Source organism: Zeus faber (genome assembly GCF_960531495.2).
Source record: "Zeus faber genome assembly, chromosome: 12".
Taxonomy (NCBI): domain Eukaryota; kingdom Metazoa; phylum Chordata; class Actinopteri; order Zeiformes; family Zeidae; genus Zeus; species Zeus faber.
The window spans coordinates 19290595-19307071 of NC_137196.1; the positions used below are offsets into that span (position 1 = coordinate 19290595).

Below are 16477 nucleotides of genomic sequence, written 5' to 3' on the forward strand. Positions count from 1 at the left end.
CAAAGTGCGAACAATACACATTCAGTTATATTAAAAGAGATTTCTTTGACAATAAATAAGGCCCAGTTCCAACAAAAAAAATCAACAACAACGGACGTCACTTCCGGTCGTAGTGTCGGACCAAAAGTTGCCGCCTGAGGTTTTGAGAATTTGAGCGCATCCCGCAGCGCGTCACGGCTTTTCGCGTGCGGTATCCGACGCTCCACAGCAATGGATGGACTTCCATTTTGTTCTTGTGGTTTTGTCGGATGCGGCGTGAAGCAGGCTTGCGGATGAGCAATTTGTCCACTAGAGTCCTCATTCTGACTTTGCGAGTATTTCGACTCACCTTTTATTTTCTGAAGAAAAGAAAAGGTGCTCTTTCAAAGACCCCTGGTGTTCCAACCACGTTCACCGGCTCACACAGCCGCACGCCTTGTTCAGACGTTAGTTTCATCGGAGCGTAGCTCTCATGCTCTATTGAATATTTCTGGTAAAAATAAAGAAATGACATGAGCATTGGTATAGGTCCCAATTATAAACCCTGAGAAATTCCCCATTTTGTGAGTTCACATACAATGTTAAGTTCAAGAACACTGTGGCACTGTGGAAGCTGTCCACAGGATCGGATTCAAATTAAGGAGAGGAGGATGTTCTCAAAGACACTCAAATCTGAAACCTGCCATATTGGTTGAAAATAATTTGTGTACAGCATTCCAAGATCAATGGCTTAACTTGTGTAAATGTGTATAAAAGGGTTGTTTGAAATCATAATTTACTGGTTTTCGATTCCTACTTTATTGTATAAGTGCAACACGCGAAAATAATACATTCTAATGAATATGAGACAGAAATGATTGACCTTCCTTGCATTATGATTCAAAGGTTTTCAGGTGATGCAGTATATTATCCATATTATATACCTTGGCTTCTGACATTAGATATGCCCAACAGTGTGTTGAATACTCAAAGAAGTCACAGTCCTCAATGATTTTTTCTCTGCTTTCTTTTCTAGGCCTTGGCAGAAGTTCTCAAAAAAGAGCAAGTACAATACTTCCACAATGACAATCTATTGGAAAATAATAAAAAAAAATGTTGCAAATGATCAGTCATAGACAATAAAAACAAGAATGAAATAAAAATAGAATTAACGTGTAAGTAAAAATAAAATTTTAATTACATTTATATATATATATATATATATATATACAGAATATATGTAATAACTACTATGTCTTATTACGGTTAGTTGCCTGTCAACTTCTGCTGAATTTCCCAAAGTGTTATCTTATTTAATCTTATCTTATAACTCCGTCACAGAGCGTACCTTCTGATTCCTTGTGGCGCTCTCATTCCTGCTGACCAGTTGGAGCAGACTTTGCGCCAGGGGGTTACATCCTGTTAGTTCACATATGTACGCAATCACGTTGTTCAAGCCTTGGCCACAGTTGTGTTTTTTCTGAAAAGAGGATAAAACACGTTGACTTTCTTCCACTTTTTGGCCGAATATTTCAAAATCATGAGAGGGGTAAGGCTATAAAGCCGAAATATATTGTGAGAATGTGTGATAGGAATTAGGTTTGTCTGATAGGTGTGAGGGGATATGTCTATAGGGGGACCTCTGTACTAGTGGCATGTAGAATACCATTCATGGCACACCATTATTTGTTTATTCCTCATTCTGTATTTAGTTGTATTTCTGGTATCTCTTTTTTAGTTATTTTGTTTTATTTTGTACATATTTAAGTTAAAGTATTTCTATATGTTCATATGCTTTCGTACACAAATAATATATAATATATGTAATATAACATATTTTCTTAACCCATTTACTGTATTTTACAAGGTTATACATGTATATGTAGTTCTCATTGTTGTTTTTTGTTGAGGTTGAACATCTGTTGTAATAATTTTCTGAAAACTCAAATAAAATATGAATTATAAAAAAAGGCGAAAAATAACACGACTTGAACGCTGGTGCCTACAATGGAATAGAGTGTGGACAGGAACGCGCTCAGTCCTTTTTCGGTTTGTCGCACTGACGGTATGACATCATTGGTGAATAAAGCGACGGCGTCTAGAGCGTCTTCCCCAAACGTGGACAAGGAGAAGTTCAGCGTCGCTCCGTCTGAGAGTCCACAACTTTGTAGAACTGCGTCACTCGCCACATGCTTTCCTCTGCCGAAATATAGATAGACAGATGAGATAAATGAAAATAAAACCAGTATTGTTGTTTGAAGGTTTGAGGGTTACTGGTAATGGAGAACATGTGCTGGGATCCCAATTTGAGCAGCCAGTTTGCATCTCACGTTAGAGATTGTGTCGGTGGCCAAGTTCACTTCCAGGTCAACGTCTCCCTGGCAGGACAAGGACAAGCAATCAGTAACAATGCAATATATTTAATACTTTTTAAGAAACATTTTGATCAGAATTTCAGAATAATCTTTGGACAAATCGTTAACTCTGTTGTTCAGTCAAGCAGTTTCCTCTAGGTCAGATAGCAAAGTAAGTAATTAAGGTACTGGAATTAATCTAACATCTAACATGAATAAAATAAAATACAATAAAATTAAATCAATTAAAATGTAAAACATCTTACAACTTTTGAAGGATGTAATCCACCCGACAGCAGATTGGTGTGACGTTAAGACTTAGAATGATAAAGCAAATACGATAAACAGATCGAAATACAGAACTTGGACTCACCCTCAACATTTTGTGACACCGGATGCTATTCTCTCCTGAGATTTCTGTGACGGTTGGGTGTTCGAAGAGGTCATCGAAGAGGGTCATCGAAGAGGGTTGTTTTAGGTTTTCCTTCGGTGTGAATACGGCGTAGAGTTTATCACCGTTTCTGATGTGTCTGTCTTTTAAAGACCCTGAAACAGATCAAAGAAAGATACAAATCGACGGACGGACAGACGGACAGATAGACAGATAGACAGATAGACAGATAGAGGTGTTACATCAGCACACATCAAAACAATATGCAATAATAAGAAAGTAATAAAGGAATAACAAATAGAAAAATATGTCAATATACAATAAACCTGAAATTTTTGAAAGAAAAATGGCAATATAAAATAAAAATCCATGATACCTTTGTAATTGTAGATGTTTGTTTTTTACCAGTTTATTAGAAAGAAACTCTTCTCTTTGTGTTTTCTTACTTCTTCTGACAAAGCCAATATATATATATATATATATATATATTTTTGTCTTATTCATACTTTGGTGCCAACGGCTGTACCTGGAGTAAACGCAGAGCGCCTTCTTACATGTGTTGAAGAAGGGGTCGTCGCTCAGAGGCATCCCCTCGTTCGAAGAAGAGGCAGACGCCTTTAGTAGCGCTGGCCCCTTCAAGATGACCAATTCTCAACATCAGATCTTCAACTGTGTTCTGTACAGGGTCCATATCTACAAGGTAAAAAAAAAAAAAAAAGCCCAAACAATTAGAGCACACGGCAAAACATTTATAATATTTACATTATATTTATCATAAATGATCATATATATTCTATATTTATTGTAATATATTTTTATTATATATTTATTATAATAAAAAATACAGAAGAGATACATAATACATAATTATTTTAAGATATATAATTTTCTTTTATATTTAATTGTTTTCTTTTTATCACACATTTATGGCTTTTAAGGAGCATAAAGGCTATTTCCAGAGGAAACATGCAGGTGGTGACACGGGGAAAATAATTACACATTCCTTCACTATATTAAAAAAAAACATTTCTCAAAGATGTAAAGTTATTTTATTTTGACCAATGAGAGTGTGATGGCGATTTATAGATATCGCCTCAGAATAGCCACGCGTATTGCCATCATCAATAAAACTTTCCCTCCTGTTGTATCCTCGCTCGACCTAAAAGTCATGGATTCACACTTTAATCAACTGCGGATGGAAATGTCCTGAGCCCTGTGCCCTGAGGTAAACTGTATGTTGACATGACCTGCAGACTGCTGTGCCCAGAAAACAACCTACGGCGAACTCCTGCTCCTTACAATGTTCCTATTCTACCCTCGCCACAAAGCCTATCTCGGAGGGAGCGGCGAGGGAGCGCCCCAGCTGCTGTGAGTGGAAAGAACTGTATATAGGTATTGTACCATTTCAGTCTCGCTGAGACGCTTCGCTGCACCCCTGTGTTTCCGTTGGCTGCAACCATCTAAAATACATGTAGGTTTAAGAGAAGAAGTTCTTGTGTAGTCAATATAAATTTGATTTATCTCACACTTGGGTACATTAGCATAAATTCGGAAGCATGCTGAAGCGTTTCCACTACAAGAGTATAGTATATGACTTGTGACATTTTTAATAGAGAACTTTGTCTTGTTGGAAAGCTGTTATATGTAGTAACAATAATAATATGTCATAATTGTATTTCCCTTGTGTTTCCATGTGTTTCCCTATCTGTCTCTGTGTGTCTCTATGTGGTACGGGTGTGGCTTCCTCCATTGGCCCTCTCCGGCTTCCTCCTGATTGCGGCTCATTCACCTCATCCAGCCTGTACATCATGAACTCAACAGTCTATCTACTCCGGTTCTCCATCCACTCATCGCCAGATCGTGGTTTCTGCCACAATGTTAGTCTCTTGTTCTCTGGCCATGCTGCAATATCATATCCAGAGTTATTCCTTGTGTCCTTTGCATTCTCTGAACTTACCCAGTTTCACTGTGCTTCCAGTTTCACTACTCCCCAGTCCGCCTGCCTCCCTGCCTTCCTGCCTGCCTGCCTGCCTGCCTGCCTGCCTGCCTCGCCTGCTTGCTTAGTAAAAACCCCCGAGCTTATCCTCATCCAGCCAGGCCCACACACTTGTCCGCCTGTCCTATGGTGATGGCCTGATGGCCATCACCATAGGACCATCATCTTCCGCCTTGCTGGCCATCCTCATCCCCCTTCATCCCTACGATAAACCCCTTTTCATATTACATAATTCCATTGTCTGTGTCTGGGCTTGGATCCGCCTTTACTGATCGTAACAATATGTTCAATAAAAAGGGTGTCCCTCTTACCGCTGATGTACTTCGCCTCGGGGCAGTGCGGGTACGTGTTCTGAAGACTGAATTGCTCTTCTGGTTTTGGGACAGTATGAGGAGGTCGCACTGGATTTTCAGGCTTTCAACTTCTTTTTTCAGGTTCTCAAAACGGTTCTTCTCCACCTGACTTGAGCCTGTTATAGGAATGAAATTAGGAATCACCATTAACATTTAATAAAAGCGAAGGAAAGCAAAGGAAAAAGTAGTGAAAGCGTTGACCCAATTTAACTTATTGGATTCAAAATAAAAAACAAAGCCAATTATTGAATAGCAACACAATGTACTGCAATAGTACTGATTAGGGCTGCCCCCAAATAGTCGATCAAACGTTAGTCGACGAGATGGTCTTGGTCGACGAAGTTTGTCGTTGGTCACCGGAAAAAACTCCATTCAAAGCTGCTCCTTGTCAAAATTAACCTTAAAACCTATATGGCTGGACCCGTGTATGGAACGCTAGAGGGCTTATCATTTGAAACAAATTTTAACAAAAACTGGGAAAACGATCTTCTGTATGACACATTTCAGTGCAAATTATGTCAACATGTTATTTCAATGTGTTAATTGATAAAATAATAATAGGGTATAATAAGTTTAACCGATGTAATGTTTAACAGGCGATTAACAGGCGCCTCGCTTCGTGCGTGGAGCACTTGTAAATTACATTTATATTTGAAAGGCTGGTAATTAGCTTTTGCATTCATCTGTAATGTAGCACAGTGTGAACAATGTTAGTTATAACATTCTTTCTCTTCTCTTATGATGCCCCAAAATATATATTTAAATGATTAAATTTATATCATAAACGTGCGACGATTAGTCGACTAATTGCTTGAACTGACAACTAATAGTCGACTAGGAACATCTTAAGTGGGGGGGCAGCCCTAGAAATGATAGTGACTGCAGAATTCCAAATCGGTCAAGTAAAAATGTAACAGAATCCAAAACAGTATTTGTTGAGCAATTAAGTCCTAAAAATATTTTTGGCGCCCATGTTTCAGTGTTTTATGATGTTTTACACAACCTCATATCAACCTTTATACTCTTGCTTTTATTGGTGTTTGCTTTGGTGCTTTCTGGAAATCGAAACAGTACAAAGTTGAACCAAATATATGAACGCTGCATGGACTAAGTCAAGATAGATTATAGCAAAAACTTGTCTTTTTTCACATTTCAAAAAAGAAAGCAAACTAACCACTTATTTCTGGAAGGAGTCCTCGTAATAATTTTTCACATCAACAATAAGTCTATTTTATCATTTCAGAAAAGGACTCAAAATTAAGCACTACACAATTTATTTCCAAACTCTTTCAGTTCTTAATGGTGAAAATATAAAGTATATATATATGAAAATAAATATACTGTATATACAGCATATACATGGCAGAAAACGCTTCGATGTTATTTCACATACGGATCAGTTCAGCAAATACGTTCGAGACAAATGTTTGGGTGAGATGCTTTAATATTTTTAGACACTAGTATCTTACCCATTTGGTCTAAAACAGCCTCTGTTGTACTGTCAGTGAAATCCCTCTCATCTCTCACACCCATTTGCAGAACGGTGTCATTGTAGACGGCAGCCATCTAAACAATGTTGAGAGAAAGTGGCCCTGAGAGCTCAACACACCGCAACTTAAGAAAACACACGCAAAAAGACAAAACAAATTGTTTTTACGAAAAACGCATCTGCATTAACAGAAAACGCATTGACAGAAAACACAAACGCATTGAGAGAAAATACAACTGCATTAACAGAAAACAAAACCCCATTATCAGAAAACACAACCCCATTAACAGAAAACACAAACGCATTAACAGAAAACGCAACCGCAATTACAGAAAACACAACCGCATTAACAGAAAACCCAACCCCATTAACAGGAAAAAAAAAACAACAACCGCAAAACCACATTTCGGAAGTGAGACACACAGGACGCACTGATTTATCTTCAAGGTTCAAGGTTCAAGAGGTTTATTCGTCACATGCATATACATACTGTCATACATATATGCAGTGAAATGTAATGTCAATAAACAGTAGTAGTAGACTTAAAAAAAAAAAACTTAAATAGGAATTGCTCAAGAAAATTGCAATCGGTGCATCTCTAGTTGGTAAACATGTTCGGTAACTTTACGAGATGATGCATTTCAAGGTGTTTATCCTAATGGTATGAGTTTGTAAACTGTATATAGTTAGCCCGTAAGTGGGACGCTACTTAACCGTTGGTTTAAAGACAAAAGTCTGTTTATTCGTCTCTTACCTCAAGGTCAAAGTGCATATGCTTTGCAGAAAAGGTTCACGGTGACCCTCGTCTCGTATTATTCAAGAGGGGGTGGAGCGACGGTCTAAAAAGTCGAAATAATCTAAAAGGGGGACTTTTACGTGCAATACATGTCTTGAGCATCTTTCTTCGCGGACATTGCATTTTTTTCCTCACAAAAAATAAAAAATAAAATAATGCATATAATGAAAGTGACAAATGGATAATTTTGCCCCCCAAAAAAGTCCCCCACCATAATTATTCAAGATTCAAGATTCAAGATTTTTATTCGTCACTTACATATACATACTTTCATACATATATGCGGTGAAATGTAATGCAACGCACCCGATAACACACAATATGTCCTAGGAAAAAATAAAAATAAAAAAATATTTCTAATAGACTGACTAACTGACTCCTAAAACGTAATACAGTAAGTTGAATACTTATAGAATAAAATAAAAATATATAGAATACAATAAAATACGATAAAAATAAAATGAAATAAAATGGAGTAGATAGAGGGAATATGCTTATGTATGTACAGATATGTGCATTAAAGTGGCACGCGAATGTGAATTAAAGTGGGGGGGGGGAAACAAACCGACAAAAGATGTAAAATTCTAATATTCCTTCAACGACCCCGATGTGGCCGTGGACCTCCGCTTGGGAACCGCCCGACCGGGAGAACGCGCGTAGCGAGGAACGCGCCGGCCACGCCCCCCTGCTGTTACGCGGTAGTGACTGAGATCCGAGAGGGTGCGATTAAACAGCTTCACCACCGGAGGCCGCTGTTTCCACCGCCGCCGCCTCTCACGGCCCTCCCTCTGCTCCGCCCCGCCCCCCCTCCGCTTGTTTTCGGGGAGTTCTCCGTTCCCTCTGCGAGGCCACGCGGTAGGGGGCGCCGTCCTACCCTGACATGGGGGGAGTGCGACGTGAGGGCGGACGGACGAACGTGACTTCTTTTCAGCGGCCGAGGCGCACGGCAGGTCACCTTTTGACCCATTTTCAACACTCCGTCGCTGTACCAACGTCTCAACGTTGGCGGCCGGCGAAGGAACATCTCATGGAAGCACTGGGGATAACTCAAGCCAAACCGGCCGCAAAATTGGAGTTTAATTGCAAAAATATATGTATATTACAAAGAAAAACATGCATGTACAGTTTAGTCTCGAGTATATTTTACATTAGAGGTGAACATAAAACATCTCTGAGTATAACACGTGGAATAACACTGTACAAACTGTCATAACTTAGTACATAGCAAGAATTTATAACTATATATTATAATAGGTATATAAATAAATATATATATATATATATATATATATATATATATATATATATATATATATATATATAAAATAATGCAAAATACATTTACAAAAAGCATATAGTGCATTTCGCATAAATACACTATGTATATATATAAAAAAATTGACTGTTAATGTTTTGTATCTTTCGGTTATTGGTGTATATTTGGCAAAATGTGTATATGTGGCAGTTTTTATTTGTCTTTTTATTCTATTTCATTTTAATATATGTATGTATTATTTTTTGAGAACGATAAGATAAAAAAAAAAATGCTAATCATGGGTAGAAACGCACCAAAACTCACTACGACAAATTTTGGACCGTGATTCGTGCTGAATGCACATATCTGTATATACATAGGCATATTCCTTCAACCTATTCCATTTTATTTCAACTTATTTTTTATTGTATTTTATTCTATATATTTTTTATCTTATTCTATAAGTATTCCACTTACTGTATTACGTTTTAGGAGTCAGTTAGTCGGTCTATTAGAAAGTAATTTTCTACTTTTTATTTTATTTTATTTTAGTACTTTTTCCTAGGACTTCTTGTGTGCTATCACCGGGTGCGTTGCATTACATTTCACTGCATATATGTATGGAAGTATGTATATGTATGTGACAAATAAAAAATCTTGAATCTTGAATCTTGAATCTTGAATCTTGATTCTCTGAGTATGAGTATGTTTAAATGTGTGTATTCCCGTCAATAATTCAGGCCATTATTCCTCCGGTGTCGAGCAGCCGTGCCTCTGTCTCCAAAACAGGAGAGAGCTGAGGGAGTGAAGAAGAGTGCAGTCACCGGCGCCAGGCACCGTGAAGCCCGGGCGGAGTGAACTGAGTGGCATTTCCAAATATAAGCCCCGTTTGCAGCTCCGTCGAATGCATCCAAACCAAAAAAGAAAAAAAAAGAAAAAACGTGCTTGCGGCGTGCTGTAATACTCTGGAAAATATTGTTTAAAGAAGTGTCACATCTGCACCGAGGCCTCTGAGCTAAACTGGGAGGACTCGCTCACATCCACTGAGTAAGACACTTCATGGATTCCTCTGGAAACACTATATTGTGGCTGATAGATGGGCTCTGGGATCAGAGGGGGCAGGTGTGACCTCAGCAGAAGGGATAACAAGTCTCCCTGTATCTAGTCACAAAAACGACATCAACACCTTAGTGATTACGAACGATCGTGTCAACCCCCCCAACCCTCCGCCCCCAAACATGCCCTGACTCCTAACCATAAAGTTATGAGTCTAATATCAATAGTATCATGTTACACATCTTCTACAAATATTCTTTAAAAAAAAAGTGTATTTGTCAACCTTCAGCACTCAAAGAGAGAGAAAAACCCTCCACTGCAACGGTCGGCTCCGCCGTTCCCCACAGCGTTGGTGATTTATACTTAGAAGTCCTTTGACTGTACTCCCCAGGCGATCCTGTGGCTTTTGGGGGAGTTGTTACCATACAAGGAGAAGAGAGGTTTCGCTGGGTTTCCTGTGGGAGGGTTCTGATTTCTCTCACTCGCCGTCTGATCCCTTTCTCACTCTCTCTCTCTCTCGCCCTCACTCTCTCTCTCTCTCTCTCTATCTCTCTCTCTCTCTCTCTCTCTCTATCTCCCTCCCTCCTTCCTTCCCCGTCTCCGTTCTCCTCCACTGGTAACAGTCCAACCTGCCTTTTTTTTTCCCCCCTCCGATTTACCACCTGAGCGAAAAAAAAAAAAAAAAAAAAGTTAAGTTGTCACTTCAAAGCTGATTAGACAGAAGAAAGAAAACCTCTATGAAAAGGGGGCCAACCCGCGCAGAGGAACAAAAAGACAAATCCCCGCCGTTCGATACGTGAAAGCATTGGAATTGCGTTTGAAAAATGTGTTGTCATAACAATGTGCGTGGCCGGCGTGCTTGACACACCAAATAAGGTCCAACTTCGCCACAGTCGTCACTTATCACCCGCGAGGCGGCGGCGGACCCGCCAGAGCCTTTTCGTAAACATGCTCCTAAAAAGGTGCCACCTGTCGTTGACGGAGCCTTAACTCCGCTCACCTTTGGACCGGCGACAAAGGCGGCCCCGCCGGTCAGCCGACCCACCTGAGCCGCGCCTTCCTCGCCTTCGCTCACCGGCACCGGCCACGCCTCTCTCGGGCGATCCGGCTTCAGGAAACGCTCTGGTATTGCGAAACCCGGCTGTGAACGAGAGCGAGTCGTTGCGGGGGAGCCGGGGGACGGGGGATCAGGTGTTCGCCGTGGCTAACGTGTGATCCCTGGGTGACACGGGAAATCGCGGCCCTTCGGGGGCCGAGGCGCAACACGTGGCCGTGGCTGTCGCGTTTCTGAAGGGGAAAGAGGCAATTCTATTAACTCACACTGCGATCCATACCGTTGTTACTCATGATGGCCTTTTTGGGGTCGATTGACCCACATGACCCCGGCGGGCCCCCCGCCCCTAACTACAAGAACATATCGTCTGCAACCTTCTGCCCATGTCTGCAGGTTTGATACTAATCACCGGAGGAGATGTGATCTCAAAAGGGCTTGTTGCTTGCTGCGGGGGGATTGACTGACGTTCTAAATCAGTCCAATACTCGCTGGGAATTAAATTTTCCTCGCGGCTTTGGTGAAGAGATCACCGCTCGTCTCGATTTTTTTCCCCTCCCCGGGTTTGAATTTGAGCCGAGGCAGCTGGGGCGGGGAGCCGGCGAACTGCAAACAAGCAGACGGAGTAAACAGTGGCTGGTTTTTGCATTGCCAGTCCTGGTTAACGTTAATTGCCGTATTCTGTTTCACTTTGTCAGGTTTCCTCCCCGGTAGCACTTTATTGGCCTCCCTGAATATCATGTTTCTTTCGTGAAGTTTCTTATGTCAGAGGTTTTTTGAGAATGCTTATATTCCGGGCAGTTTTTTTTTTTGTTTTTTTCACTTGTTGCACAGCCTGTACTTCATGTTTGCTATTTGTTTTTGGAACGTGTTCCATGCAGACGTTTATGCCGCGGCCAAGTGCAAATAAACTCTTTGGTCTTTTGAGCGCTCCGCCCCGGTTTTCATTCTTAACGGGATCATACAATTTCCTACTTGCGAATCGACCTTGACAGCTCAAGTGCCACTTAGTTAAGAGACATTGTTATATTACATGTCTTGGTAATGACAGGAAACAGAACTAAATGCACGGCTGCCGAACCCCTTTGTAATTAAGACGCTCTTAATTGGCGAGGATCCGCGGCACGTCTCTTTGTAGTCGGCCGTGTAAAAGGTTGAATCCCCGGGATCTTTCTTTCCCCTCGCTTTCCTGGGCCTGCGTTTATTTTCCAGACGGCTCTCTCTCTCTTTTTTTTTTCCTCTTTTTTTTTTCATTCGGGGGTTAGAATTAGAAATATGTCCTTCCTAACCAACTCTGCTATTAACATCAATTTGAACATTCCTCGATAGGAACACAAGCACATACTGTACATGTGCTCCCCTCGCGGAAGGCCCAGCTCCGTTCCTCATATTACCGCTTCGACAGGGTCCCATACAATGTCCGACCGTTGGACCGTTTCTTCCCCCTCATCCCGATCTGTTGGTGCTCTCCTGTAATAAAGCCGCTATCCAAAGCCACAATCCAAAAAAGGAGATGGCTGCATTATGCCAGACTGTCTACTGCGAGCCATTCCTCTGAGAGCCTTTGCAAGCTGAGGTTTAGATTCGGGTTGGGGGGGGGGGGGGTTGGATGGGGGTGGTGAGGGGGCTGTTCGAGAGTTAGCCAAGGCGGGGAGTGGCGGAAAGGGTAAACGGTGGGAAAGGGCTGTCGCTAGGGACCGGGGCTGTCTCCAAAAAAAACCACTCCGCTCAAGTTTAAATCACATAGAGCCCCATCGCAGCTCAGTTTGCAGCCTCCTCTCCTCTCCGCCACTCTCCCTCTCTCCTCCCGTCTACATCTGCCGCCTGCACTCTCCGTCCCACCTTGAGCCTCGCCGAAGCCCCCGAGTCTCTCTCGCTCTCTCTCTCTCTCTCTCCCCCCACCTCCGAAACACCCGGGCGAGAGCCGTGCTCCGAGGAAGGGAAAAATCAAAAACCAAACAGGCGAAAACAGCCCCCCTTTCGTTTCTTTTCGGAAGCCCTCGCGCACGTTGAGACCCAGCCATGGAGGCCATCAAGAAGAAGATGCAGATGCTGAAGTTGGACAAGGAGAACGCCATCGACCGGGCGGAGCAGGCCGAGTCCGACAAGAAGGCGGCCGAGGACAAATGCAAACAGGTGAGACATGGCTGTTTTATGGTCAAAGCGGATGGATGGATGGTGGTTGGATGAAGGATGGATGGAGGACGGATGGAGGATGGTGGATGGATGGACGATGAATGGACGGATCCACTTGAGAAACTGAAGGTGTAAAAGGATAAAGAATGTCGGTGGATAACAATCATCTATCTACATATGATGTGATTGAATATATTCTAGGCTTTTTTTTTTTTTACAAAGTTGAAGTAGTATTGTCTCTTTATACCATGTACATCATTTGTCTGTGATAGTTCCTTTAAATGCTCCCCTCGAAAATGACGTTCTTTGCACGTGAGAAAGTACGACTTTGTCCACCCTAACAGCTACTGTAGATGTAGCCCCATATTTCCAAGCCTCCGTATACAAGCATTTCCCCCGAGCACCGGTGTTGGGGGTCAGAGATACAAACGGAGAACAGCTGAGGGGCACGGGTGGAGGACAGGGCTGCCCCCACTGACGACTGACGAGACTCGGACCGGTGGGGATACTCCGACACGTCCGGGAGCGGAGCCGAAAGGGGGTAAAAACTCTCGCCTCCTGCTTTAGGCTTCACTCCGGTCGAGGAGAGGCACGGCGCCCTGGAGTACTGGCGTCACCGAAGACCCTCCTCCGAATCAGATGCCGTAACACCCCGAAAAGCATGTCTCGCCACGCAGCCCCTGATGTAAACATGTCCATATTTAGGGGCGGAGGGGTGGGGGGGGGGGTCGGACAGGGGCTTTGTATTCCGGAGAGCCAACTCAATGATGACGACGCCGCTTCTCTTTCTTTTTTTCGCCTCCGCCACTCGAGACGTACAATGCCGAGGCCGGTGATGTAGCGGGACGCACGAGAGGCGTCTAAATAAAGGTGATTGGTGCACAGGGACGCGGTATCATTACGCCGGCGCGGCCGGAATGCCCGAGAACATTGAGCGGGGCGAGACGCGGATGAAGGCGAGTGGAAGGAATCCTCTCTCGGATGTCAAGACGTCCCCCACCCCAAAGGGGGAGAGTGCAAGGAGAGACGGTTGTCTTTACACCGCAGAGTGTTTGTCCCTCACCCCCCCCCCCCCCCCCCGGCGGCGCTCCCCTGTGATCGGAGACAGCCAGCATGAAATCCTAGGATCCCAAAAAGATTAGGCCGAGCCTTTAACTTTGTTTGGGGGGGGGGGGGGGGGGGGGGGACAAGTCAAGCGGTGCTTAGTGATGCTCGCTTTGCTATTCTTGGCCCCCAACGGGACGACCATCACAGGAGCGATGAGCCTCAGCGGGGGAGGCGAAAATACACAACGCTGACTACACGAGTCCCGGCAGGACGACGCAAATCCACCCGAAGTCCAATCTGCTGTTGACACGGCCCCTGATATCAGCACTTGTGACGTTCCGCCGGGCCCTCGAGGTGTCACTGAGCGATCATTTCTGACGTTCCAGCTCCTCTCTCGCTTGATGGTTATCCGCTCACTCGGCCTTATTTGGAACGATATTTACAACCACATGACGTGAACGGGTTCTGCTCATGCAGTTTCCTTATGAGTCATTTCGAATGAGGCCGCTGTGGATTCCGACGTCGGTTAATAGTTCAAAATCCCACATTCAGGAAACTCAAATTCTTTACAGTGAAATGGGTTGTTTCATCAAATATGTCCACATATCCACATCTGGGGGTACATTTTCGTAAAATTTAAATTTAAATTTTGAGATAACACTTTACATACATTAACATACGCTACGTTTGCGTGTTTTCTGTATTTCACAGCACTTCCTTTATGATAACCTAGAAAACATAAAACCCTTCAGCAGGCAGCTACTTAGTTATTATTGCGCATTGCTGTATCCAGTCCATCAGTGTGTAACACACATAATCAAACTTGGGGACGCGACCCCACATGGGGTCACGCGATGAGGGTCATTCATGGGACATTTCTAAAACTGATGGATTGATTTTTTTTTTTTTTTTAAAGATAGCTTGAAATATATCATTCTTGCGGTATGATCCATAGCTCTATGATATAATAAAAGTAACCGAGGTGATACTCATATTCACATGAAACAGTTTCCTAATATGCAACGTGGAAGATCTGCACTCTGTCCAGTAAGAACAGTAGGTAAGTACACTTGGAAACATTCTTATTTAACCTCAATCTGTTGCTTGTTGGCCTAAATCTGAATTTCAACGCGTAAAACAAGCGGTGCTGCTCCATGCCGGCCATTTTCGTGGGACTTTCGGGACCTAGAATCTGGGCCGCGGACCTCCTGGTCTATAACGTCTTTCATGCGCTTTCCCTTCTCCTAGCTGGAGGATGAGCTCCTGGCGGTGCAGAAGAAGATGAAGGGAACCGAGGACGAGCTGGACAAGTACTCCGAGGCCCTGAAGGACGCGCAGGAGAAGCTGGAGCTGTCGGAGAAGAAGGCCATGGATGTGAGCGCAACACACACACGCACAGACACACACACACAGACACACACACACACACACACACACATACACACACACACGGTCCACCCTGACGAATCGCTGCATCACACACATGCAACGCAGTGACACATCAAAGAAATTCATGTCCAAACAGTTATGTCGGTGTGATTTCCCCACTCGCTCACATTCCTGATCCAAGTTAAGTTCAACCCCTGTACAGAGGAATGAAATACAGTAGAAGCCAACATTGCGATATAATTGTGCAAAAAATAAAGAGGGTTACCCAACTGTATAATGATGACAAAAAAAGTGAAACACATGAAATGAATGTGGATCCGTGTGCGTCAGACAGACATGTGTGATGTCCGCATGAGACGACTCTCTGCCTCTCCTCCATTCCGGAAAGTCCATCCCAGAGTTCATTTTCAACCCTCGACCAGATAAAGGACTTCCCTGAAAATGCATCGCATCACTTAGTTTGAGCGTTTTTTCTTATCCCTTGTTGACCCCGCATGGCCGTGGAAGGTCTGTCAGACGTCTCCCGTGCAGTCCGTGACTGGTTTCGGGAGCAGCAGCAGCAGCAGCAGCAGCAGCAGCAGCAGCAGCGGCAGCCGGAGACAAAGCTTGGCGAGCCTGCAGCCGCCCAGGAATCCCTGGAATGTGGCTTAAGCAAACAGAAAAGCCCCGTACCTCCTGTGTCTAATGAAATCAATGCTCCGGGCTTTTCCGTGAGGAATATCACTACATACATCCTCCGCTCTCGCCTCATGGCCATTTTGGGGGTGTACGGTCATTAATTGACTCCATCGGGCTTCCTTTAAAAAAGCACTTTTCACACGATCACGTGTACATTCCAGAGGCTGAGTCGTGTCTGTTCGGTCGTTACTCTCGCCTTTCAATGATTTCCACAAAAGGAGAGAAGTGGATTCGGGGAGTTTGGCGCACTGGACAAATGTTGGCCTCGTTTCCGCTTAAAATTGGACACGACGTCTATCCTCGTCAACCGGGAGCGGCCCATTGGGTTGTTTTTACCTCCGGTGAAAGCGGTTCAGATAAGGCTCCAGAGGTTCACTTGACAAATTATTTAGACTACAGATGACCTATGTCCCCCATGGCATGTGCAAATAGCACAATTTTTTGGGGGAGGGGGCCGGGGGGCGGTTATTTACATGAAAATGCCTCTACCCCTCTCTGGCTAAGGTGAGTGGACTATTCCAGTGGTTC

At 43.4% G+C, this 16477-nt stretch overlaps 1 protein-coding gene across 2 annotated transcripts in view; it reads left to right on the top strand.

Annotated features, from left to right (window-relative positions):
- The first annotated feature begins 12428 nt into the window (after positions 1 to 12428).
- The window catches only part of LOC307237993 (tropomyosin alpha-3 chain-like), a 9380-nt gene continuing 5331 nt past the window's right edge, over positions 12429 to 16477 (top strand). Inside the window, exons 1-2 of one of the 2 annotated variants that reach the window (XM_080010825.1) lie at positions 12429 to 12835; positions 15131 to 15256. In XM_080010825.1, the coding sequence (XP_079866951.1) occupies positions 12722 to 12835; positions 15131 to 15256 (240 nt within the window). In that variant the 5' untranslated portion in view covers positions 12429 to 12721. The remainder of the gene's footprint in view (positions 12836 to 15130; positions 15257 to 16477) is intronic. The other variant, XM_080010824.1, reaches the window with a different exon arrangement.